The following is a 26,867-nucleotide window of genomic DNA, read 5'->3' on the forward strand; positions in this document are numbered from 1 at the left end:
TTCATGATCTTTAGATATGAGAGAGCTCTGTATCAGACACAGACCTTGTCCTTGAAAGTTCAAGGGCAAACCACAGAAAGGATTCATATACTGAGTCTGCAGAAAAGAATGAAGGAAAGGTGAAGTGAGGCATTTTTTTCTCCCTACACCTTGGTATTCCTTTATATACAAGCAAATAAAAGGTTGCTTCATAATTCACCACATTTTTGGTAAAAGCTGCCAAACTTATAATTCATGTCCTGCAGCAATATTCTTTTCCTTAGTTGCCATACATTGTAATTAATAATAATAGTTCTTTATAACCTATCTTACTCATGGGCGTATTGCAAGGATTACAGAAAATGTTTATGAACTGTGTGGAGCAACTCATAAGAAAAGAGCTTTGTAAGCTGGAAGTACTGTTATTAATATTCATAATTATAGCACATAATTCCTAGCACCAGAAAAAAGGATGGCTTATTAGTCTTCTCCTTGCTTTCCCCATTTATTCAGGTCTGTAGGGAGCAATAATTTGAAAAGATATTTTCAAGGAAACTTGATAGGCTAGTTTTTTCTGCTAGTTTTTCATTATTTTCTCCTTTTCTCTTATTACTTTTCATTTTAAAGAAATGAGCTGCGGTACTTGTCCCCACTGTTCCAAATTCACCCCACGTTGCTTATCTTTGCTCTCAGACTCAGCCTTCTCTCACTGCTGACGCTTCTCTCCTTTCTCTGCACGCCTCTGTTCTGTTTACCTGGGTGAAAATCAGCTTAAGCTTCCGAGCTTGTCTGTGTTTATAAGCTTAGGAAGTAAATGATAAGAGACAACTGTGCGCAGGAAAAAGCAAAGGACACTTTGCCATTTAAGAATACTGTGTGTCATACCTTGGCAGAAGACAAAGAAGTCCTGTCAGGCCGGTTTACTGTGACTTGTGCCTCTTTCAACACGAGTTCGGCTGGAAGCAGAAGCAAGATAATTATAACACCAGGAAATTCTTTCAAGCAATTTTAAATGAGTGTGATATATATGTACACACACACACACACACACACACACACAGACACACACACACACACCCCTTATGGCTGTGACCAGTGAGAATAGCTTATAGACAATAATCTCAGAAAATCCTATATTCCTTCCATAGCTCTCACACCTGCCAGGTGGAGGCAGCCACACTGGGCTTCCTCTTAGACATTACAGTTGACAGGGCATAACTTTATACATACAAATTAAAGAGCTATGACTGAATGTTTGGCTGACTGAAAACTCTCTAAAATCCATGAAATATAGATTAAAGTTATTCCTTGCTCCTGGACCACTGGGAAAGCATGGCTTTGTCCTCATTGTAGTAGGCAGAGGGGAGGGAGTAGTGAATGTGTAGAACATTCCTTCTTAAAGTACATGTAATGCTAGTCTCTAAAATGATCTAACTCAGTATCATGCCAACCAGAATTTCTTATATTGATATACATCAATCTCGTTCCAAGTGTGTACTTGGAATAATAGACAGTAAATAATAAGATATAGCAATATATGTTATAATAATAAATAACACCATAATTAAACAAAGCTAGAGATAGAAAAATGTGTTACGAAGTTCCTGAGAGGCAGAAATTTGATTAACTGTGGTCATTCCTACAATGCTAGAACAGTACATATCTCAGAATAAGTGCACATACCAATCTTGACTGCTTCTTCTGCCTTCTTAACTTCATTTTTAAATGCTCCTTTAAAAGAAGATGTGACATGTAGATACTTTCTGAAAAAAAAAAAAGAACACAATCAAGTCAGATTATCATTTTTAAGTACATAATACTTAGAGAATACTCTTCAGGAAGAATATATACTCAGATATATATAATTATTAAGAAAGATTCATAGAATAAGTTGCATCCAACTGATAAACCAGCAAATTTTATACCTAGGAAGAAATTCCTTGCCTTTTAATACTTGGCAATTTTGCTTTAGTAAGGGAACTTCAGGAGAGAGATAACAAAATTTCTGCCCATACAAATGTTCATTTATACATATAAAATAGGATAATTTTCTTAAAAAGAAAAATTTCTATGTAATAGATCCATTATCAGAGCTTCTAGTTAATATATATAACCCTCTTACTCAGGTCGTAGACACTGGATAAACCAGTTCTCCCAGTCCCAAACAGCTATCTTTAACTAAAATGTTCAGAAACACACATTATCATTTTAAACTACCAAAACACACTTTCCTATTTTATTGCCCAAGAAGCTTGTTTTCAAAGCCTGTTACTTTAGTGAGAGCAATGGTACTCTAGAACAATCAAGGAAAAGGAATAAACAAATAAATACATTAAAAACAATTATATGTATACCTTATCTGCATACCTCATTCTGTAACTTTTGCCTTTTACCCCTGTAGACCCTGGAGCTCACCATTCTCTGATACCTTCCATGTTTAGAAAGGTTCAGCCAGAGATGGAGAGAGACCTGCAGGTCATCCCTGGAAGTCAAAATGTCTTCAGACATCTAAAAAGAGGCATTTGCTCAGGCAGAGGGAGAGTCTAAATCTATATGCCCCTGGGGCACCTGGGTGGTTCAGTTGGTTAAGCATCTGACTCTTGATCTGGGCTCAGGTCATGCTCTCAGAGTCTTGGGATCAAGCCCTGCATCAGGCTCACTGCTCAGCGGGAAGCCTGCTTCTCCCTCTCCCTTTGCCCCTCCCCCTGCTCTTGCACATGCTCTCTTTCTCTCTCAAATAAAATCTTAAAAAAAAAAAAAAAAGGAAAAAGAAATAAGTAGCAAGATAAATTCCTTTTCTTAAGGCTCTGAAGGATTTGTAGAAGTTTGTCCAGTTACCTACATGAAAAGGCTTAAATGTTAAAAAATAAATGTCATCCTATATTCATCTACTTCGATGGTTTAATGAACAGCTCAAATTATAATAACTAGTCTCTTTATGACTAACTTTAATGTTCATTTTCCGATGAAATTATGGTTAACCACAAGAAAGGAACACCCACAAAATCTAAGGTAAAGTAATTCTCAGTTTTTTCCCTTAATTTTCTTTTAAAATGAACATTATTCATTTAAGTCATAACCAAGGTATATTCCAAATCAGTCTCTATTACACTTAGAAAACAGCAAAACCTAGGTTTGGAAGTAAAAAATTATTGGTCTCTAATTCCCGGAATTACCATTTTTTTTAAATCACATACTAATCACATAATTAATCTGGTATGAATCACTCATTTTAAATAATTTTTTAAATAAAGTGAAATTAAGGAGAAACTTTGAACAATGAAGTGATCCTTTAAAAATGCTATAAACTATTCAAGCATTTTCTAGACTCTGTTTATAGCCCTAGAAAGTAAAAGTGTCACAGAAGGTGCCAACTATGCCTTAGTGCTTAATTTTAAACAGCAAACACCAGCACAACATGTGCTTCCTTTGTAGTCTGCATCACTGAGGCAAACTGGTCCCAGATAATCCAGAACATCTCAGATGATCTGTATACTTTCACAATTTAAACTTTACAATTGTTCATAACAATTCTAAAAAGTTAACAAAGAAATATATGTACTTGTGGAAATTCAGTGTAATGAATCTGCCCATCCTCATAAGGGAAGAATTTTTGGTCAATCTGCATCCATAATCAGGAGTCTACCTCAGCTGGACACTTCTAATTTTCCTACTGGTGGACTCTTGCCTTTAAAATAAAAATGCCTTTAAAAGCCAGAGCAATGCATGCCCTGGGGGATGAGGGAGAGAATCTATCCAGCTGTCTATTCCTCCTTCCTTGCTGCTGAGGGCAGGGGAAGGGCCTCTGGGCCTCCAGTTCCTCAGGGGTTAGAACTCTTTCCAAACCCATCTCCCAAACTTCACCTTTACTCGACACTTCTGCCCCGATGCTCAGCTGCAGCCTTCACCCCCATACTATTTCTGCCTTCTCTCTAAACCACCGTGTTCTGCCACGTTTTAGGCCTTCACTCTCCCTTACCCATTTCACCTTCTACCTCCCTGTTTTTTTCCATCAATGAAGTTGCATTCAAATATCTGATGTTCACTTTCTACATAAAACAATTTATTGAAGACTTTCTTCTGAAGGAGTTGAAAAAACAAAAGGTCAATGAAAATATTGAGAGAAATGAAAACTAAGACAATATAAATGTTTTGCTCCTTAGAGTGGTAAAAATGAAAAAAAGAAAATATTGTTAATAACAAGTGTAGATCTGGAACCAGACAAAAGGGCACTTGGTGTAAGAATAAATTGGATCAACAAAACCAAAAGACGACCGACAGAATGGGAGAAGATATTTGCAAATGACATATCAGATAAAGGGCTAGTATCCAAAATCTATAAAGAACTTCTTAAACTCAACACCCAAAGAACAACTAATCCAATCAAGAAATGGGCAGAAGACAGGAACAGACATTTTTCCAAAGAAGACATCCAAAGGGCCAACAGACACATGAAAAAGTGCTCAATATCGCTTGGCATCAGGGAAATCCAAATCAAAACCTCAATGAGATATCACCTCACACCAGTCAGAATGGCTAAAATTAACAAGTCAGGAAACGACAGATGCTGGCGAGGATGCAGAGAAAGGGGAACCCTCCTACACTGTTGGTGGGAATGCAAGCTGGTGCATCCACTCTGGAAAACAGTATGGAGGTTCCTCAAAAAGTTGAAAATAGAGCTACCATACGACCCAGCAACTGCACTACTGGGTATTTACTCCAAAGATACAAATGTAATGATCCGAAGGGGTACATGCACCCCAATGTTTATAGCAGCAATGTCCACAATAGCCAAACTATGGAAAGAGCCAAGATGTCCATTGACAGATGAATGGATAAAGAAGATGTGGTATATACATACAGTGGAATATTATGCAGCCATCAAAAAAAAAAAAAAAAAAAACCCACGAAATCTTGCCATTTGCAACGACGGGGATGGAACTAGAGGGTATTATGCTAAGTGAAATAAGTCAATCAGAGAAAGACAAGTATCATATGACCTCACTGATATGAGGAATTCTTAATCTCAGGAAACAAACTGAGGGTTGCTGTAGTGGTGGGGGGTGGGAGGGATGGGGTGGCTGGGTGATAGACATTGGGGAGGGTATGTGCTATGGTGAGCGCTGTGAAATGTGTAAGACTGATGAATCATAGCCCTCTACCTCTGAAACAAATAATACATTATATGTTAAAAAAAAAAAAAAAGAAGATAGTAGGCAGGGAAAAACGAAGGGGGGGAAATCGGAGAGGGAGACAAACCATGAGAGACTATGGACTCTGAGAAACAAACTGAGGGTTCTAGAGGGGAGGGGGGTGGAAGGATAGGTTAGCCTGGTGATGGGTATTAAAGAGGGCACGTATTGAATAGAGCAGTGGGTGTTATATGCAAACAATGAATCATGGAACACTACATCAAAAACTAATGATGTATGATGATTAACATAACATAATAAAATAAAAATTAAAAAAAAAGAATAAATTGGGTCTTCTTTTTGGAGGGCAAATTAATGGTGCACCCATCAAAATTAATGGTGTACCTATCTTCTAATTCAGAAATTTACTTCTGTAGTCTGTTCCATAGAAATAATGGCATATTAGCATAAATATACATCTGACCAATGATGCCCAATCATGTCCAGTTTAGCGCTGTAACAATCAAAACTCTAAAAATCTTAAATATATACAGTAAAGTTAAATAAGCCATAGAGTACTATATAATACATTTAAAAAATGACAGAGAAAGGTCTCCAAGAGATAATTTTTAAGTGAAAAGAGCAAGCTGCATATGAATTTTATGTTTTAAAAAAGAATTCTATGTATAAATGTGTTTGTGCACACACGCATGTATGTATGTAAACGCATGTAAGACAATCTGGGAGAGTATTTACTAAACTTCTAGCAGAGGTTCCCATTTGGGGAGATTATGGATTGCTAGAGCACAGAGTGAATGAAAACTGGCAAAGGGGGATTTTAGTCATTTGATTTTTTTCCCCAATAATCTAACTGTATTTGAATTTTTATTAATTTCACACCTTTAAGAGCAAAATAGTACTCCACCCCCTCAAAAGAAATAAAAATATGAAAACACAGACTAATTTTTAAGGTTTTATGTTGCAGATGTATAGAGTATAGCATAATAAAGCATTCTGAGTGACTATTTCAATCATAACCACCAGCATAAATTAGAACTTTTATTAGCATTAATATTCACATGTACAAAATTTGTGAAAGACATTTTGGCTAATACAAAATATAGCATTTTAAGTTTCTGAGTTGGTAAAACAGACTACAAGAAAACTACAGTTCCTAACTTTTACAAAATGCAGAAAATATTAGCCCATGGTTAACTATGTTGCAGTATTCACGATCCTATTTATTCCCTGTTTTAAAAATTATGTGAGTTTATCTGGTTTAGTCATACTATAAAATAGTTATAGTCCTTAATTATTCATCAAAACATGTAATGAGGTATGATCAAAAATTTTCTGGCCAGTATAATGTTGATAGCTAGACCTGGATGTCAAATGGACCACTCAAACTTAGTACGTCCACAATGGGTAGACAGAACCCCATCCACCATCCCTCTTCCCCCCTACCCAGCATCTTCCCTATCATTCTTAAGATTCTGCTCAGGAAAAAAACTTAGAAGTCATCCATGACTCCTCATTTCCTCTCCACTCCACATCCAATCCATCAGCAATTCTTGCTGGCTCTGTCTTTACAGCGTATCTATAATCTGAACACTCACTCCTCATGACTCCACCACTACCACTCCAGGTCAGGCCACAGTCATTTCTTACCTGGAATACAGGAATGGTAGCCTACGTCAACTCCCTTCCTCCTTTCTTGTCCCATAAAATCAATTCTCCACTCAGCAGCCAGAATAACCTTTTTAAAACATAGATCAAGTAATGCTGCTTTTTTCTCAAAACTCTTTACATTCTCAATGCAACCACTTCTTGCCATGCTGCTCAAGGCCCGACAGGATCTGCCCCCATCTACCTCTTCTCTTCCCCATCACCGTGCTCTAGCTATACTTGCCTCCTTACCCTACCTTTACACTCTCCTCTCTTCCTGGAGACATCTTCCCATAAAGTTCTTGCATGACTCACCGTGGCATCCACCCTCCAAGACGACCTCTAAGCAATTACCCCCCAGTATTCATGCCTTTGTGTAGTGCCCTCCCACACTGAATCCAGGCTGGCCAGTGTGACCAAAAGAACATGGCAGAAGTGATGGTATGTGACTTTTGAAGCTAGGTTCTAAAAGATGGCAGTTTCTACTTTGTTCTCTTGAATTACTCACTCTGGTAGAAGCCTGTCCCTTTGCCATGAAAACACTCAGGAAGCCCTGTGCAGTGGCCCCTTTAAAGAGGAACCAACCTGCCAGCCATGTGAGTCAGCCACCTTGGAAGTGTATCCTCTAGTTCCCCTCAAGCCTTCAGGAACCCCAGCCAAAATGTCTCAGCAACTTCATGAGGGATCCCAAGATTAAAGCACCCAACAGAACTACTCTCCAATTACTGACCTATAGAAACTGAGGAATAACTAATGGTTACTTTTAATAATAAGCCACTAAATTGGGGGGTGATATGTTATACAAGGGTAGATAACACATTCACTCTCTCAGTTTATTCAGCTCTCTGCTCAAAGGTTACTTACTTAGAACTAACCCCTTTCCTTGATTTCCTATCTAGGACAGTTATCCGACACCTCCCCTCTAGCTCTTTATTTTCTGACCTACGTTGTTTCTTTTTGTAGAACTTAGAATTACCCACTATTTTATTCATTTTTTATTTATTGTTTGCCTATTGTTTTTTCTCCACTAGAATGTAAGCTTTATGAGGACAGGAATTTTCTGTTGTTGCTTGTGCTGAATCCCAAATGCCTACGACATTGCCTTGCATAGGGTTGTCATTCCATCCACTTGTCATTATTCATTTGTACAGCAACAACTAATGTTTAATGTTTATTTGCGAATATGTCGAGAACTGCACTGAGTATTTTCATGTTTAAAACAAAACCTATTTTTATTTCAATCCTCACCACAACCCTAAGTGGCAGAGGAATTCCCAGTGCACAGTGGGGAAGAGCCAGGCTTAAGCCATTGCCAAAGGTCCACAAATAGTAAATGACAAAATCAAAACTCAGATCCAGGTTTGGCTGATCCAAATTTTGTTTGCAACTACTACCATATACCAAAAGATTAAATAATTACGATTATACAAATTCATGAAGGGACACATAAGATGCACAATTTGCAAAAGAGATACTTTTAAAGTATTATTAGTCTATTTAGGTGGGTGGGATGTGAGGGGGTAGGACGCATCCCCCCAAAATTGAAAGACCATCCAACAAGCATAGTATTGCAGAGTAGTCAACAACAAACCATAAACTTAGTGTCCCTGAATAATTTAGAAAGAACCATGCTGCTCCTATGAAAGCTCAGGATGACTCCAATTCCATGTTGTTTGGGCTCCTTTCAGTGTTATGGGTCTATGGCAAAACAGTTTTAATGAAGAATGAAGATCTTCAGACACTTTAGCTCTGTCTCCCTTAAAGAGCTTTCAGAAGTGACCATTTTACAACTGTCTTTAGACCTAATGTGCAGAGATAATAATGCCTGTATAAATCTGAGAGCTATCTCTCTACTAAAGCTGAAGAATTCAAAGCCAAAGAAAATCAGTACTGTTTGCTGCCTAAAATCAAGTAACATGGCCATATATTGTCTGTATTATACAAATAAACAATATTTAAGACTTCAAGAAATACAGATTTACAAAACCTTTAAGTTGAAAAAGACCTGAGAAATCACCTAGCTAAAGTTCTTCCGAAAGTAATCATTTCTTCTATAATCTAGACTCTTCCAGGGGCAAATCTGTCCTCATCTTGGGTGGGATTACCTTCCACTGTTAAAGAGCATGAATTTTATTAATCTCATGCCACACTCAATGGCCCTCTCTGAGTTGCTATACCTCGTGCCATGTGTGTCTGAAGAAACTAAACTTGGTGTCCTGGACACACTAGATTAGCATTCTGGGTATTAAATCTTCTCCTAGCTAGACCAGACTGATTGGTGTTTCACCACAGGAAGTTACATGAGCAACTGGTATGTCCTGTTCCCAAACTCTGTCCAATAGGGAAGTTTTGAATTTGATGGCAGAAAACCTACTCTTAGAGAAGCAAGTGCTAGGTACAACCAGCAGACAGAGCTGAGGAGAGCCTGGCTGTATCCAGAGCAACACTGGGCTGCTATTTCTTTTCTCCAGAACACTTCTCCTGGAAGCACTGAGTCAAAGGTGGCAGTGAGGCAGGTGTCATGGCTCTGTTCACTTGACTTCTCTGAATATCCTTATACTAAACACCAATGGAAAAAGGTAATCTGTGTCTTTTCCTTGCAAAAACAATCCAACATGGTCATCATGCTGAGCTAGACTAGCTCTGTCTTCAACTTCTATCTAGCCACCCAAGTTCTGCCCTCTGGAGTTCCAGCTATCACATGATAAGGCTAACACATTTTCATTCAGGCCCTTCTCTCCTCCATAAAATGATGGTCAATTCTATCAATGACCCCCTACCAAGTAGTTCATTTCCTGTGAGCTAGTAAATCCATGTCCCTCCCAAAGCATCCCCATCTGAACATGGCCCTCCAGACATGGTGTAAGCAGGATATGGTTTATCAGTACTATCACCATCTTGTTCTGCTAAGTTCCATAAACATTTTTATCAGCTCTCACTATCAGCTTATCCTAAGCTTGTGGTCAATTAAGACATCTATGCTTTTTATTTTTTTCCATATAAATCACTTTTAAGTCCATGCTTATACGATAGATTTTTTAAGCCTAAACTCAGGTCTGTACATTAGTTATACCACATTTATCTTCAACTCTTTCATATCTTGTTTCTGTTATGCCTAATGGAAGATATTCCTCTTAGTTCAGGGTCTACTATGAATTCAAACATGTTTGTTTTTTATCCAAGTTACTGATAAAAAATATTGAACAGAATATGATCAAGGAAGGAAACCAATGATATGACACCAAAAATTCCTATCTAGTCCTCTTCTGAACTTGTTAGAGATCCTGGGATAAAAGTAGCTAAAGCAACTGTAATTTTACCCACAAGAATAAAACCCAATATTCTTTTTTCTGTTTGCTATAAAAATACAGAAAATGACTAACCACAAAGTATAGCCATGTATTCTTATAAATAATACTTCAGTGTTCATTTCTAGAAGTTTATTAGAGCCTGAGTGACCAAAGTGGACAAAGTATTTAATCAATTTTTAATAACTTTACATGCCCCTACTTTGATCAAATAGGGTCATTTCCAGCTCCAGCTCCAATTTGTTCTGATGCAGCCATGCGAGCTATAATGCCTTTCAGGAAAGAAAGGAAAGGAAAAAGGGAAAAGGAAAGGAAAGGAAAGGAAAGAAAGGGTTAACCCACTAGGGATGAGATAACATGGAGGAACTGTATAATTTCTTACACAAAAATTCTGCCTCCAGAGAACCTGTGAGGGACGTTATATGCAAGTAAATTTGGCAGAGAGACAGGTAAGCCTAAAAGATAAAGCTATAAAGGATTAAATCTGTCCACACCGTAAATATCAAATATCAGATTTGACAGTTTATCAGAATCCCAAAGGAAATTTGGCAAAGGTGCTGGCCTCCTTAAATATCTTTTACGGAACAAAATAAGCATTTATACTATCTCTACTTCCTAGTAACATATACTGAGAATATCACTTTGAAAGGTGAATAACAAACATACTAGAGTAGGAAAGAGCTATCACTCAATACCAGTAATTTAGGTAGATGAAATTCAATTTACTATGATTCCCTGAGAAAATAGAGACAAATCCACATTTTCCTTTGGCTTAAACCATTTTTTACCCAAACTTACTAGGAGAGAAATAATTTAATTTGAAAAGATCAGCTATATTGATTGATCCAGGAGACCCTTGGTACTTTCCAGAAGAATAAGACTGATGGAAAGGACGCATCACTTTGATATGAACTGGGAAACAAGTAGAAGATTTATAAAGAAAGTCTCGGGCATGATATACTTCACTTTTCAACTATGATCTGCAGTATAATCAGAAATCAAAAGTAAAGCAGGGAGACAGTCCAAGATGGTAGTGTAGGAAGACCCTGATCACCTCCTCCCATGGATACACTGAATCTATACCTATATATAAAGCAATTTCTCCTGAAGAAGAACTGACAGCTGACTGAAACAGCTTCTGCACAACAAACACTAGAGGGACCATAGACAAAGGTTAGAGAAAGAGAGACAGTAACAATGGGAATCCCACCCCCCCATGTGGCAACCGGCAGCAGGGAGGGATATCACTGAGAGGCCAGTGCACAGACTCACTCACCCTGTGGCACAGTGAAAAAAGAACAGTTTAAAGGGCAACAAGACTAAAAGTGAAGGAAATCCGTTTACAAACCTTAGAGCATCTACCAAATGGGTGGAAACTCCTGGTACCTCTCCAAGGTCATAGGTACCTGGATGAGCACCCCTCCACCTGGATAGCACAAATAGAAACAGGGTTCAGGTACTCTAGTCAGCCTACTAGGGTGTGTGTCCCACGCCCCTGGCCCATACCAGCTTCAGCTTCAGCCATGGGCCCCAAGGCAGCTCCAACATGCTCTGGGACCTGCCCAGCCTTTGCCTGATCCAACCACCCTGCCAAGGCAGCCCTGGCATGGCACACCCCAGCCCACAGCCTTCCAGCTGGCCTTTCAAAGCCACACCTACACAAGGCCACTACTTCAAAACCTGGAGAGGTAGCTGTTCCATATAATTCATAGAAATAAACACAGAAAGTCAAACAAAATGAGGAGACAAAGGAGTACATTCCAAATGAAAGAACAAGATAAAACTCCAGGAAAAAAACTCTAATAAAACAGAGATAAGTAATTTATCTGATCAAGAATTCAAAGTAATGGTCATAAAGATCCTCACTGAACTCAAGAGAAACACAGTGGGAATTTCAACAAAGAGTTGGAAAATATAAGAAATATAAGAAAATATAAGAAAGAACCAATTGGAGTTGAAGAATATAATAACTGCAATGAAAAAATACACTAAAGGGAAGTCAACAGCAGACTAAATGATACAGAAGAATGGATCAACAAACTGAAAGACAAAATAGTAGAAACCACCCAATCAGAACAGCAAAAAGAAAAAAGAATTTTTAAAAATGAGGATAATTTTAAAAACCTCTGGGACAATATCAAGTGTACTAACATTCACATTATAGGAGGCCCAGAAGGAAAAGAGAAAGGAGCAGAAAATTATTTGAAAAAATAATGGCTGAAAACTTCCATAACCTGGGGAAGAAAGCACAGAGAGTCCCTTGCAAGATGAACCCAAAGCAATTCACAGCAAGACAGATAACTAAAATGGCAAAATTTAAAGACAAAGAGAGAATATTAAAGGCCACAAAAGAAAAACAGTCACATACAAGGGACATCCCATAAGGCTATCAGCTGATTTTTCAGGAGAAACTTCGCATGCCAGAAGAGAGTGGCAGGATATATTTAAAGTGCTAAAAGGAAAAAACCTACAACCAAGAACACTCTACCTGGCAAGGTTATAATTCATAATTGAAGGAGAGACAAAGTGTTTCTCAGGCAAGAAAATTAAGAGTTCATCACCATTAAACTGGCCTTACAAGAAATGTTAAAGGGTTTTCCTTAAGTGTAAAAAGAAAAGACCATAACTTGAAATAAGGAAATATATGTAAGAAAAAAATCTCATTGGTAAAGGCAAATATATAGTAAGGCAGTGGATTAGCCACTTTAAAAAAACAGTATGATGGTTAAAAGACAAAAATAGTAAAATCAACTATAACTACAAGAAGTAGTTAAGGGGATACACAAAATAAAAAGTCGTTAAGGGGATACACAAAATAAAAAGGTATAAAATATGCTATCAAAACAAAACATGGGAGGCGGGTAGAAATGAAGTGCTTATAGAATGCATTCAAATTGAAGTGACCATCATCTTGAAATAGCTACGTATATAAACCAATATATATATATATATACACATATATATATATGGCTTATGGTAACCATAAAACCTGCAATAGAGACATAAAAAATAAAGATAAAGGAACCAAAACGTAACACTAAAGAAAATCATCAAACCACAAGGAAAGAGAGCAAGAGAAGGAGGAAAGAACAGAGAAGAATTACAAAAATAACCAGAAAACAACTAATAAAATGGCAATAAGTACATACCTATCAATAATCGCTTTAAATGTTAATGGACTAAATGCTCCAATCAAAAGACAGAGTGACTGAAAAGATAAAACAAAAAACAAACAAACAAACAAAAACATCTAAATGCTGCCTACAAGAGACTCATTTCAGACCAAAAGACAGATACAAACTGAAAGTGAAGGGATGGTAAAAGATATACCATGCAAATGGAAACAAAAAGAAAACGGGACTACAATACTCATGTCAGAAAAATAGACTTTTAAACAAAGGCTGTAACACAAGACAAGGAAGGTCATTACATAGTAATAAAGGGGGTCAACCTAAGAAGAGGATATAACATTCGTAAATATTTAAACACCCAACACAGCTGCACCTAAATATATAAAAGCAAATATTAATAGAAGGGAGAAATTGACAGCAATACAGTAATAATAGAAGACTTTAATACCCCACTTACATCGATGGATAAATCATCATACAGAAAATCAGTTAGTAAACATTGGTCTTAAATGACGTATTAGACCAGATGGACTTAATAATATACAAAGAACATCTCATCCCAAAGAGAAGAATACACATTCTTTTCAACTGCACATAGAACATTCTCCAGGACTGATCACATTTTAGGCCACAAAACAAGTCTCAATAAATTCAAGAAGACTCAAATTATATCAAGCATCTTTTCTGATCACAAGGGTATTAACCAGAAATTAATTACAAAAAGAAAACACACAAAAATATGGGTCAATGAAGAAATCAGAGAGGAAGTTTTAAAATACCTTAGGACAAAAAAAAATGAAAACTCAACTCGACAAAATCTATGGAATGCACCATATGTAGTTGTAAGGGGGAAGTTCACAGTGATACAGGACTACCTCAAGAAACAAAAAAATCCCAAATAAACAATCCAACTATACACCTAACGTAACTAGAAAAAGAAGAACAAATGAAACCCAAGTTAGTGTAAGGAAGGAAATAATGAAGATCAGGGTGGAAATAACTGAAATAGAGATTTAAAAAAACAATGGAAAAGATAAATTAAACTAAAAAGTTTTTTTGAAAAGATAAACAAAATCAACCTCTAGCCAGACGTCAAAAAGAGAGAGAGGAAAAGGGAGAGAAAGAGGACCCAAATAAATAAAATCAGAAATGAAAATTGAGAAGTTATCACTGATACAACAGAAATACAAAGGATCAGAAGAGACTACAACACACAATTATATGCCAATAAATTGGAAAACCTAGTAAAAATAAATTTCTAGAAACCCACAGACTTCCAGACTGAATCATAAAGAACAGAAAATCTGAACAGATTACAAGTAATGAAATTAAATCAATAATTTTAAAACTCTAAAAAACAAAAGTCCAGGACCAGACAGCTTCACAGGTGAATTCTACCAAACATTTAGAGTTAGTACCTATCTTTCTCAAATTATTCCAAGAAATTGAAAAGGAAGGAATGCTTCCAAACTCATTTTGTGAGGCCAGTATTACTCTGATACCAAAACCAGACAAAAAAACACCACCAAAAAAGAAAATTGCAGGCCAGTATATCGCTGTTGAACATAGATGCAAAAGTCCTCAACAAAATATCAGCAAACCAAATTCAAAAATACATCAAAGGATCATATACCATGATCAAGTGGGATTTATGCCAGGGATGCAAGGATGGTTCAATATCCACAATTCAATTAATGTAATACACCATGTTAATAAAACAAAGGATAAAAATCAGATGATCACCTCAATAGGTACAGAAAAAAGCATCTGGCAAAATTCAACATCTATTTACAATAAAAATTCTCAACAAAGTGGGAAGAAACATGCCTCAACATAAAAATAGGACAAACCCACAGGCAACATCATAGTTAATGGTGAAAAGGTAACATCTTTCCCTGTAAGATTAGGAACAAGACAAAGATGCCCACTCTCACCACCACTTTTATTTAACATAGTACTGGAAGTCCTAGCCACAGCAATTAGGCAAGGAAAAGAAATAAAGACATCCATATTAGAGAGAAAAAAGTAAAACTGTCACTATTTACAAATAACATACTACATATAAAAAAACGTAAAGAGATCACCAAAAGACTATTAGAACTAATATATGAATTCGGTAAAGCCTCAAGATACAAAATTAACATACAGAAATTGGCTGTGTTTCAAAGGGAAAAAGAGGGAAAGAGAGACAGAGAAAGAGAGAGAAACAAAGAAATAGACTCTTAACCATAGAGAACTGATGGTTACCAGGGTAGGGGGGCAGTTGGGTTAAATACATGATGGGGATTAAGGAGTGCACTTCTTGTGATGAGCACTGGGTGATGTATGGAAGTGTTGAATTGCTATACTGTACACCTGAAACTAATACAACAGTCTAAAATTAATTAATTAAACAAAGAAGTTGGCTGCATTACTATATGCTAATAATGAGCTATCAGAAAGAGAAATTAAGCAAACAATTCCATTTACAACTGCACCAAAAAGAATAAAATACCCAGAAATAAATTTAACCAATAAGGCACTGATGAAAGAAACTGGAGAAGACAAAAATAAATGGAAAGATATCTCAATGTCATAGACTGGAAGAATTAATATCATTAAAATGTTCATACCACACAAAGCAATCTACACATTCAATGTAATCCTCATCAAAATAAAAATACCAATGACATTTTTCACAAAACTAGAACAAAGAATCCTAAAATTTGAATGGAACCACCCCAAATAGCCAAAGCAATTTTGAGGGGAAAAAACCAAGCTGGAGGTCATGCTTCCAGATTTCAAATATACTGCAAAGCTATAATAATCAGAATAGTATGGTTCTGGTATGAAAACAGACACACAGATCAATGGAAAGGAATAGAGAGCCCAGAAATAAACTCATACATATATGGTCAATTAATCTATGATAAAGGAGGCAAGAACATACAATGGGGAAAATACAATCTCTTCATAAATGGTGTTGGGAAAACTGGACAGCTACATGTGAAAGAACAAACTGGATCACCATCTTATACCGTATACAAACATAAATTCAAAATGGATTAAAGACTTGACCCTAAAACCTGAAACCATGAAACTCCTAGAAGAAAACATAGATGGTAAGCTCTTTGGCATTGGTATTAGCAATATTATTTTAGAACAGTCTCAACAAGCAAGGACAACAAAAGCTAAAATTAATAAATGGGTTTATATCAAACTAAAAAGTTTTTGTACAGCTAAGGAAGCCATGAAGAAAATGAAAAGGCAACCTACTGAATGGGAAAAGGTATTTGCAAATCAAACAATGAATAACAAGTTAATATCCAAAATATGTAAAGAACTTATACAACTTAGTATCAAAAAACAAAACAAAACAAAAAAATAACCTGATTTGAAAATGGGTGAAGCACTTTAATAGACAATTTTCCAAAGAAGACATACAGATGGCCAAGAAACACAAGAAAAGATGTTCAATATCACTACTCACCAGTGAAATGAAAATAAAAACCACAATGAGATATCACCTCACACCTGTCAAACTGGCTACCATCAAAAAGACAAAAAATAATGAGTATTGGCAAAGATGTGGAGAAAAAGAACCCTTGTACACTGTTGGTGGGAATGTAAAATGGTACAGCCACTGTGCAAAACAGTATGGAGGTTCCTCAAAAAATTTAAGAAAGAGGGGCGCCTGGGTGGCTCAGTCATTAAGCGTCTGCCTTCGGCTCAGATCATGATCCCAGAGTCCTGGGATCGAGTCCCGCATCGGGCTCTCTGCTCAGCAGGGAGCCTGCTTCTCCCTCTCCCACTCCGCCTGCTTGTGTTCCCTCTCTCACTGTGTCTCTCTGTCAAATAAATAAAGTCTTTAAAAAAAAAATTAAGAAAGAATACCATACAACTGAGCAATTCCTCTTCTGGGTATTTATCTGAAGAAAACAAAAACACCATTTCAAAGAGATATATGCACCCCTGTGTTCACTGTAGCATTATTTACAACAGCCAAGATATGGAAGCAACCTGTGTCCATCAACAGATGAAAGGATAAAACAGATGTGGGGGGTGTGTATGTGCATATGTGTATGTACGCATATACCTACACACACACATACACACACACACACACACACAAATGGAATATTATTCAGCCATAAAAAAAGAATGAAATCTTGCCATTTGTAAAAACATGGATGGACCTACAGGGTATTAGGCTAAGTAAAGTAAGTCAGACAAAGAAAGACAAAAACCATGTAATTTCATTTATATGTGAAATCTAAAAAACAAATGAACAAGAGAAAACAGAAACAGAGTCACTGATACAATAAACAAAATGTTGATGACCAGAGAAGGGACAGGTTGGGGGCAGGCAAAACAGGTGACCGGGATTAAGAGGGACAAGTTTCCAGTTATAAAATAAATAAGTCATGAGCATGTAATGTATACCATAGGGAATACAGTCAAAATATTGTAATAACTTTGTATGGTGACAGATGATAACTAGACTTATTCAGGGCATATGATAAAGAGATCTATAACTTTAATATTAATATTGATATGAGTGATTGCAAGGCCCCAGGAAAGCTACTACTTTTTCATGAAAAAAAGACAACATAACAAATGTAGGTCTATTATAAAAAGTTAGTGTGGTATAGGGGAAGGAGCAGTGAATGTGAATTGGTAAAGAATCTGAAGCCAGAATATTTGAACTCTTGTCCAGTTGTGACATTTCCTTATCTCTGAAATGGTGATAATTAAACATGACCCACAGTGTCACTGCAAAAGTCAAACACAACAATGCATGCAAAAAGGCGTATATATAGACAGCATACAAGCATTAAATGTTTCTCTCAGTAGATATTAAGCTCCTCAAAACCAAAACTAATCTTATCTTTTTTATGCTTTGAACCTAGCACAATCTTAGGACTCATAGAAGACTCTGATGAATGTTTTGGTGAGTAAATGAATTACAATCCAGAAACAACACACACACACACACACACACACAAAGACTGGTCTCATTGCATGTATAGTTGGGCAAGATGAATTTTATAATATGCAAATGTCAGCTTAAAAAAAGTTTATGCTGGTACAAACTTCCGGTTATAAAATAATTAAGTCATGGGTATGTAATGTACAGCACAGTTAACAATACTGTATTACATATTTGAAAGTTGCTATGAGAGTAGATCTTAAAAGTTCTCATCACAAGAAAAATTTATAACTATATGTGGTTATGTATGTTCACTAGACTTATTATGGTATAATAAAAAATTTCATGCTAAAATATAAGTGAACCAAATTTGTGTTTGTAAATATGTTCATTCTACACATAAAATAAACTACACATATATGTATGATTTAATAGTTCAAATATCTTGTGTAAACAGAACACATAAGTGAATTGTGATTTTTGTTTGTTTGTTTTAAGATTTTATTTATTTATTTGACAGAGGAAGAGACAGCGAGAGAGGGAACACAAGCAGGGGAAGTGGGAGAGAGAGAAGCAGGTTTCCTGCGGAGCAGGGAGCCTGATGCAGGGCTCGATCCCAGGACCCTGGGATCATGACCTGAGCCAAAGGCAGACGCCTAATGACTGAGCCACCCAGGTGCCCCAGAATTGTGATTTGTTTAATGGAACTTATCGCAATCAAAGCACCTAAGATTCAGTGGAGTGAAAAATGAATTCCTCCTTGGAATGATTCTTTAACTTCAGAGTGTTCACGGCAGTGTGTTGCTATTATGGCCAAATATTTGTTACACATGATTACTCTTCAGCAAACCTTTCAGAAGCAGTCTGAATTTTATTTACAATAGTAAAAACCTTACTATCAAATTGTAAAAAGATTCTTACTATCAAATCATTTTGACAATTTGAGGGAGAGGGGCATATTGATTTTATAAATAAAAACTCTATGAAGTTAACTGAAAGAAGGTGAGTTACCTGGGTCTGTAGAGGCAATAACATAGGTGTTTTGTTTTAACTCTTTTGGCCTGAATGAATATTCTCATCCAAGGTTCAAAATACAGAACAGACGTGTAGGCTCTGAATGACCATCTCTCTGGAAAACTAGAATAGAAAATATCAAAGGGCACACTGTAGAGGATGCACCAGCAAATCTTGCAACACTCACATACCTCATTAAGCAGGCCTTTAAATACAAAGGGCTACATAAATCACCTACCCTTTGATTAGAACTGAATTTTTGTTGGCAACTGATGCTAAGTAGACTTACACCAGCAATAGAAAATCCACTTCCCATTAAAGCTATTGGATCAGAAGGGCAAAACCAAGTCAAACAAATAAAACTATCCCCCTGCTCAAACATAACAACAACAACAAAAATCTAGGCCCCCATCAATAAGAAACATTCCCATGAAGTTACTGTAAACAGAGAAATACAATAAAAATGTTTCATTTGCATTAGAAATTATGAACAATAAATATAAAACTTCATTCTGTAAATGCAGTTAAGTATTAAGTATTTATGGCCAACTGAGGGGAGAAGTCTGACAACCTGACAAGTGAGAGGATAAAGGAGAAAAATGAAGGACAGAAAGGCAATAAAGTGGGAGCAGGCAGAGCGTCAAGAGCCTTACAGAGAAAACTACTCTTGTAAAAGTGCACGTTGCTGGGAAGTCACAGCGGTGCCATATACTAACTCCAGGGACCTTCGATATTAGAGTCCATTTATGAACTGTAAATCCTCTCCAATTAGACGAGAAATAAAGATCAATAACAAGCCCAGCTACGCTGAGGAAATAGCATTCTTTACCTACTGAGCCCCAGAAAAGGCTTCTATGAAGGTCAAATAGAAAGCAGGGAGCCCTACACCCACCATGTTGACAGTCCTACCCCAGTCCAAAGGGAGACAAAGATGATGGAAAGGAAACAGAAAGCCTGTCTAAGGGGGGACAGCTCAACCGAGTCGCAGACCACTGCCAGTTACTTCATGAGAGAGGGCAGAGCTCCAAGGAATTTACCCAATTGAAGATAAAGCCTGTAAGAAATCCAAGGAATTTGGGCGCCTGCGTGGCTCAGTCATTAAGCGTCTGCCTTTCGCTCAGGTCATGATCCCAGGGTCCTGGGATGGACCCGGCATCGGGCTCCCTGCTCAGCGGGAAGCCTGCTTCTCCCTCTCCCACTCCCCCTGCTTGTGTTCCCTCTCTCACTGTGTCTCTCTCTGTCTCTGTCAAATAAATAAATAAAAATCTTAAAAAAAAAGAAAGAAAGAAAGAAAGAAATCCAAGGATCTCCTGGTTGGCCATAAGTTCCTTCAGGATTTCTTTTAATTGTTTAAAAAGTAATTCTTTTCAAGTAAGACTTAGTAGAATTTCCCAATAAAAGATATAGAAAAGTATCTGGTGCATGGATATTATTCTGTAAATACTAATGCATCTTTAACATGGCCAGAGAGGCTATCTGCATTACGGTGTAGCATCATAATACTGGAGCTGACTGTGAGTACACCAGAAGTTGCACAATCAAGTAAATCCCCACCTGTTAAAAGAAAAAGGAAAAAAAAACAAAGTCACCTGGGGACACTATAAATATTCCAAGGACTTCAAATCCTTTCTGGATCTGTTGATTAAAAATTGCCCTTAGACTGGGGTGCCTGGGTGGTTCAGTTGTTAAGCGTCTGCCTTCGGCTCAGGTCATGATCCCAGGGTCCTGGGATCGAGTCCCGCATCAGGCTCCCTGCTTGGCGGGAAGCCTGCTTCTCCCTCTCCCACTCCCCCTGCTTGTGTTCCCTCTCTCGCTGTCTCTCTGTCAAATAAATAAATAAAATCTTTAAAAAAAAAAAATTGCCCTTAGAGCCAGTAGCTTTCTTTGACTCTCCTAAGAGCTAACACATTTTTGTCATTTGAAAGTAAAAGTCAAAAGTAACTCAGAGCCAAGTTTGAGAATTTGAGAAATAATGATGAGAGATCAAACTGGGTTAGAAGAGTTTGGATTTTAAAAATATATATACAGGGGCGCCTGGGTGGCTCAGTCGTTAAGCGTCTGCCTTCGGCTCAGGTCGTGATCCCAGGGTCCTGGGGTCGAGCCCCGCATCGGGCTCCTTGCTCCATGGGAAGCCTGCTTCTCCCTCTCCCATTCCCCCTGCTTGTGTTCCCTCTCTCGCTGTGTCTCTCTCTGTCAAATAAATAAATAAAATCTTTAAAAAATAAATAAATAAATAAATAAATAAATAAATAAATAAATAAATAAATAAAAATATATATACAAAAACAAAATAAGGAAACTGGTACTTCTACAATTTGATAGCTCAATTCTTGTCCTCATCCAATAAATATCTATAGGTAAACAGTCACAGCAGGTGTGTTGGTGATCCTCACCTCCTCTATGCTAGGAAGTTCACTGGAAGGGCTCATGGGACTTAGCATAGAGTTGTACTTATGGCTAAGTTTTATCACAGCAATGCAGTAAGGATATACAGTGGATCATAACAGGAAGAGATAGGTGGGGCCTGGAGGAATCCGACTGCAGCTTTCTTGTGTGTTCTCCCTCTCGTGAAGGGTCAGAGCACATTCTTCCCCCACCTATGAAAATGCAGCAACACGTGTGTGATGTTTCTGCCTAGGGAAGCCCATTAGAGACAGCACTGAAGGGTTTCATTGGGAGTTGGTCAGCTAGCATGTACCAAAATTCCAGCATAAACCACACTGTCTGCATAGTCTAGATATAGTGAGCCAACCTTATTAGTTAGGGAGTTTTCTATCAGTGTGGGAAACTTGACCAGCCAAGGGCCAACCTTGAAAGCAAGACTTTCTGTGGACGAAAGCCTTCCATGTTAACCCTCTTACATACACGTGCCACTTTCGAACGTTCCTAGTTATTTGTAACAAACAGAATGGCAATACTTCTTATGTTATTGTGATGTCTGTGATGGAAAGAAGACAAAAGCGGCTAAATATAAAAGCTACATATGAAATAGGTAACCCAAATATAACTTTTGAACTTCTTCATGTGATGGATAAGGTCCTTCATGATCTGGCCACCACTTAAGTCCCCAGCCCCATCACTGGCCAGCCGTAGTTAGTGTGGGCATCGAGGACCATGCTCAGGTCTCCAGATATGGGTCATGCTTTCTTATACCCAGGCCTTAGCACATTCAATTCCTTGGCCATTTTTGGTTAGTCCCTTTTCCCCCTTCACAATGCAACTTGAGATCTCCTGTCCCCCTGAAGCCTTCCCTCACTCCCCAAGATTGGGTGAACCACGTGGCTCTGGTGCTCCCTTTCTTCTGTGGCTCCCCATCACAGCACTTGCCACCTAGAGGTGTCACTGTCTTTATTTATCTGTACCCCCTTCATGTTGTAAGCCCCATGAGGCTTACATATTTATTTATCATCAATAAATATTTGTTGAATCAATGATGATTATTCAGGACTTCCTTGGCTTAACTTAGAATGGACAACAGGGGGTTCCCTTTACAAGAAAGACTTTTAAATGACCGATCATCTTCGATGGTGATGCTTTCAATCTTTATAAATAAAGCCATTCACTTAGGAAACTGAAATACAAATGTACTAAGTTGTCTTCAAAAGATCTAAGAAAAAAATACTGTTATTCCCCACCCACCAGGAACTACTCCACATATTTTTTTTCAAGAAGTGTTCTCTTGTTTACTACTAAATGTCTTTCTTTTCTGTCTTGGACTTTGCAGAAGTGCCCATATCTCTATCTTTGCCTGTATCTCTCTCTCTCTCATTTTCTATTTAACTGGTATAATAAACTAAAGAAAGGAAGAGAGAGTCCCGCCCAACACACACACACGCACGCACGCGCGCGCGACAGATCTGGGGAAAGAAGAGTGTTTTAAGCCAGAAACTGGTTTGAAAGTTTGTGGAATAGCCTATGCATTTGTCTCCAGCTCAGCATTTGGGTATTCTTATAAAGGCTCTAATTCCGCCTCCAGCTGTGGCTGTGGCCTCATGTGGCCTCTTTCTCCTCCCAATCTATGCACATTGTTCTGCTGCTGTTTTAAGGGTTGCTCTATACACTGCATATCGTGGGTAGATCGGTGGGGTCACCAATCTGTTAAGGACAGGAGAGGGGCCCAAAAGAGAGGTCCTGTGGCCAGCGTCCTATCTCCTTTACCTTCCAATTCAGGTTCTCTGTGGCTGGAATCTGAGAATGTAAATTTTTTAAAGCTCCCCAGGTGATTCCTTTAACTCTGCAAGTTTTGAGAACCACTGCTTGGTAGACCTACCGGACAAGGTAGTATGTAAGAAAGGTTGCCTGAAAGAGAGAAGCAGGTGTTTGGATGCAGGACGCCCTTTACATTTATCCACAATGGGTACACAGAAAACGGACTCCCACTGAACTGCCCTTGTAAGGTCACAGTTGAAAAAATGACTCTAAACTCCAGGCACTAAATCAGATTCCTTTTGGAATATCTCAGAAGTGCCATATTTTTATTCATGAAAATACTGCATATTATAACCAAAATTGTTTTCTGAATTTATTGCTAAATTCCCTACAAAATCTCTGAGGAGTTCTTAAGGTTGAAATTAACAAGGCCTATGTTATCTTGAATATAAAGAAGTACATAAAGGTTTTTAACTAGTTTAAATTCTGAACTATGAAGGGGCTAACCAAATTTAATCTTAGGGTGGATTATACCTAAGAGAAATGTCAACTCAAAGAGGTAATTTCAAAGAAGAGTTATAAGCTACGCAAAGTAATGAAAGTGCCTCTGTCATACCCGCAGGATGGCAAGCAGCACATTACAATTTGAAGCTGTAACTTTTGATGTGTTCCCAGCCAGCTCAGTTAAGACAGAAACTAGAGACATTATGGAATGCTGCCCAATGCCTGTCAATTTAGGAACACACGGGCAACGTGGCATCTAATTTCAAAACATTACTTAGCACAAAATTTCAACTCCATTATTCCATATTATATCACCATTCCCAGAGCTGTTTTTTAAGATGGGTTCCCCTAGCTGCCCGAGATCGTAAGCCATGATGGATTCCGGGGGTACAACAGGCCCCTTCCACGACAGCCAATTCCATGACATGCCTTTTTTAGGAGAGTCTGTGCTTTCTTGCGTTTTCTCATAAAGCGGAATATGTAAAATATTCATAATGTTAAAAAGACAAGTCACAAAAGCAACATGGCACAGGGAAATCACATGCATAATAGAACAGGTACAATGCTCACATGGTCTCAACCCCCAAAAAGGGAATCAGGAAAAAATGTTAGAGGAGTGATCAAGTCTTCACAATATGGTACTGAAAAGAGATTTCAAAGGTAACAGAAGCACTTTACAAAATTTCCTAAAACTCCCTCTCCCCCCTCAATAAAGCTCCCCAATGATCTTCAAGGATGGAGCACAGAAGCCACTACAAAGAGTGCCAGTGTCTTCTGATGAAAGTATCTACATATCCTCAGAAAATTACCTAGACACCGGCATTCAGTTCAGTTTGTTGCTTGTTATGTATCAGACAGTGGGTTAGTTTACAGAGCACTATAATGGTAAGTGCTAGAAAGAAGTGTTGTAGGGGAAAGCAGAATGAAGAGAACTGAAATGCACTCAGAACCTCCATGTGCCGGGTACTGAGACTATTCTAGTTCTACAACATTCGTATTAAGTAGATGACCTTATATATAGCCTCATTTTTTTTTTAAAGGTTTTTTTTTTTATTTATTCATTTATTTGAGAGAGTGAGAGAGAGCACATGAGAGGGGGGAAGGTCAGAGGGAGAAGCAGACTCCCTGCCGAGCAGGGAGCCCGATGCGGGACTCGATCCTGGGACTCCAGGATCATGACCTGAGCCGAAGGCAGTCGCTTAACCAACTGAGCCACCCAGGCGCCCTATATAGCCTCATTTTGTAGATGAAAACACTGACGTTCAGAGACCATAGAGAACTTATCACTAGAATGAAAGCTCTCCCAACAGAATTCAAGCCATGTGGGGGAAGAGATATTTGTGTTTTGTTCCCTCATATATCCCCGGCTTCTAAAACAGGGCCTGACACTCAATAAGTATCTACTGAAGGAGTGAACGTAAAATGAACCCATCTACAGTCAGACAGCTACTCGGGGGGAAGAAGCAGGATTTGAGACCTGTTCTAAGCAACTACAGAGTCCATTCTTTCTCTAACATAACGTCCAGGGATGACTGGCCTAAAGCAGGGTGCCGCAATGTGACTTGGAGTGGGAGTCAGAAGTTGGACTGGGCAGCCCCACCCCCCACAGACCCTGCCTGCCTGTGAGGCTGAGGTTCTGGTTCCTTCAACTTAATCCACAGAACTGGACTCAAGGGTCTGGTGTCCACATTTTCTAATTTTGTATGTACCTTACTACACACAGAAAAAGTTAATATGGCAACAGACTGCAAATGCCCCCCACCCCACCCCTGCCATCTTCAATTAACCCTCGTGTCTCTGCTGACAGACCATGCCATTATGTAAAGGACTATTTTTTAAAAAAATCAAAGACAGGCTATGGTGCTATGGTGAGCGCTGTGAATTGTGTAAGACTGTTGAATCACAGACCTGTACCTCTGAAACAAATAACACATTATATGTTAAAAAAATAAAAGAAGAAGATAGTAGGAAGTGAAAAATGAAGGGGGGGAAATCGGAGGGGGAGAAGAACCATGAGAGACTATGGACTCTGAGAAACAAACTGAGGGTTCTAGAGGGGAGGGGGTGGGGGGATGGGTTAGCCTGGTGATGGGTATTGAGGAGGGTGGAGCACTGGGTGTTGTACGCAAACAATGAATCATGGAACACTACATCAAAAACTAATGAGGTAATGTATGGTGACTAACCTAATAATAAAAAAAAAAAAAAAATCAAGGACAGGTTGGTAACTACGAATACATATTTGTCTCCTGCTGAAACCCAAGGAAGAATAGTAAGGAGGCCCCTGTGCCTAAAGAAGAATGGGAGGAGAGAGGAAGTCAGATAGCATGCAGGATGCTGCAGACCTTCATTTTTCCTCTGAGTGTAATGGGAAGTCATTGAGGAATCTTGTACAGAGAATTTTTAAAAGACCGCTCTGGCTGCTACAGAGCGGTAAGGGTGACAGAGTTTTCACAGGGTGAAGGGTGGAAGCAGAGAGACCTGTGGCTTGGCAGGAGGCTCTCTATAACCCCAGGGAGACATGACGGTGGCCTGAACAAGGATCATAGCAGTAGAGGAGGTGATAATTGGTCGGGTCTGGATCTAGTTGAAGGCAGAGCCAATGTGAAATAAGCAAGTTAGAAGTGTCCTCCAAGAATCCTCAGGACAAGAGTCCTGAGTAAGAAGAATGTTTAAAAAGTCAAAACTCACAGATAGACACATTGTGGAATTTTAAAGTTAAGAGAACTCCTAAAAGCTATCCAAGGGGGAAAAATTAGCAATTTACAAAAATTTAGTAATCACATCTGGGTCAGACTTCTCATTAACATCATGGATTCAAGAAGTCAAATGCGCAATAAGTTCTGAGGGAAACTTTTTTTTTTAAGATTTTATTTATTTATTTGTCAGAGAGAATGAGAGAGAGAGAGAGAGAGAGAGAGAGGCAGGCAGAGGGAGAAGCAGTCTCCCCGCTGAGCAAGGAGCCCAATGTGGGACTCGATCCCAGGACGCTGGGATCAGGATCTAAACTGAAGGCAGATGCTTAACCAACCAACCAACCACCCAGGCGTCCCGGAAACTTTTTTTTTTTTTTTTT

The 26,867-nt window shown here is 38.2% G+C and overlaps 1 protein-coding gene across 1 annotated transcript in view; it reads right to left on the reverse strand.

Moving 5' to 3' along the window:
* Positions 1 to 26,867, reverse strand: part of MORC1 (MORC family CW-type zinc finger 1) — a 172,369-nt gene that overhangs the window by 109,228 nt on the left and 36,274 nt on the right. Inside the window, exons 9-11 of the mRNA XM_032406239.1 lie at positions 19,136 to 19,261; positions 1,663 to 1,742; positions 865 to 935 (exon numbers count right to left, since the gene is read on the reverse strand). Of these exons, the coding sequence (XP_032262130.1) occupies positions 865 to 935; positions 1,663 to 1,742; positions 19,136 to 19,261 (277 nt within the window). The remainder of the gene's footprint in view (positions 1 to 864; positions 936 to 1,662; positions 1,743 to 19,135; positions 19,262 to 26,867) is intronic.

This window comes from Phoca vitulina, unplaced genomic scaffold (genome assembly GCF_004348235.1).
Source record: "Phoca vitulina isolate PV1807 unplaced genomic scaffold, GSC_HSeal_1.0 scaffold8, whole genome shotgun sequence".
Lineage (NCBI taxonomy): Eukaryota > Metazoa > Chordata > Mammalia > Carnivora > Phocidae > Phoca > Phoca vitulina.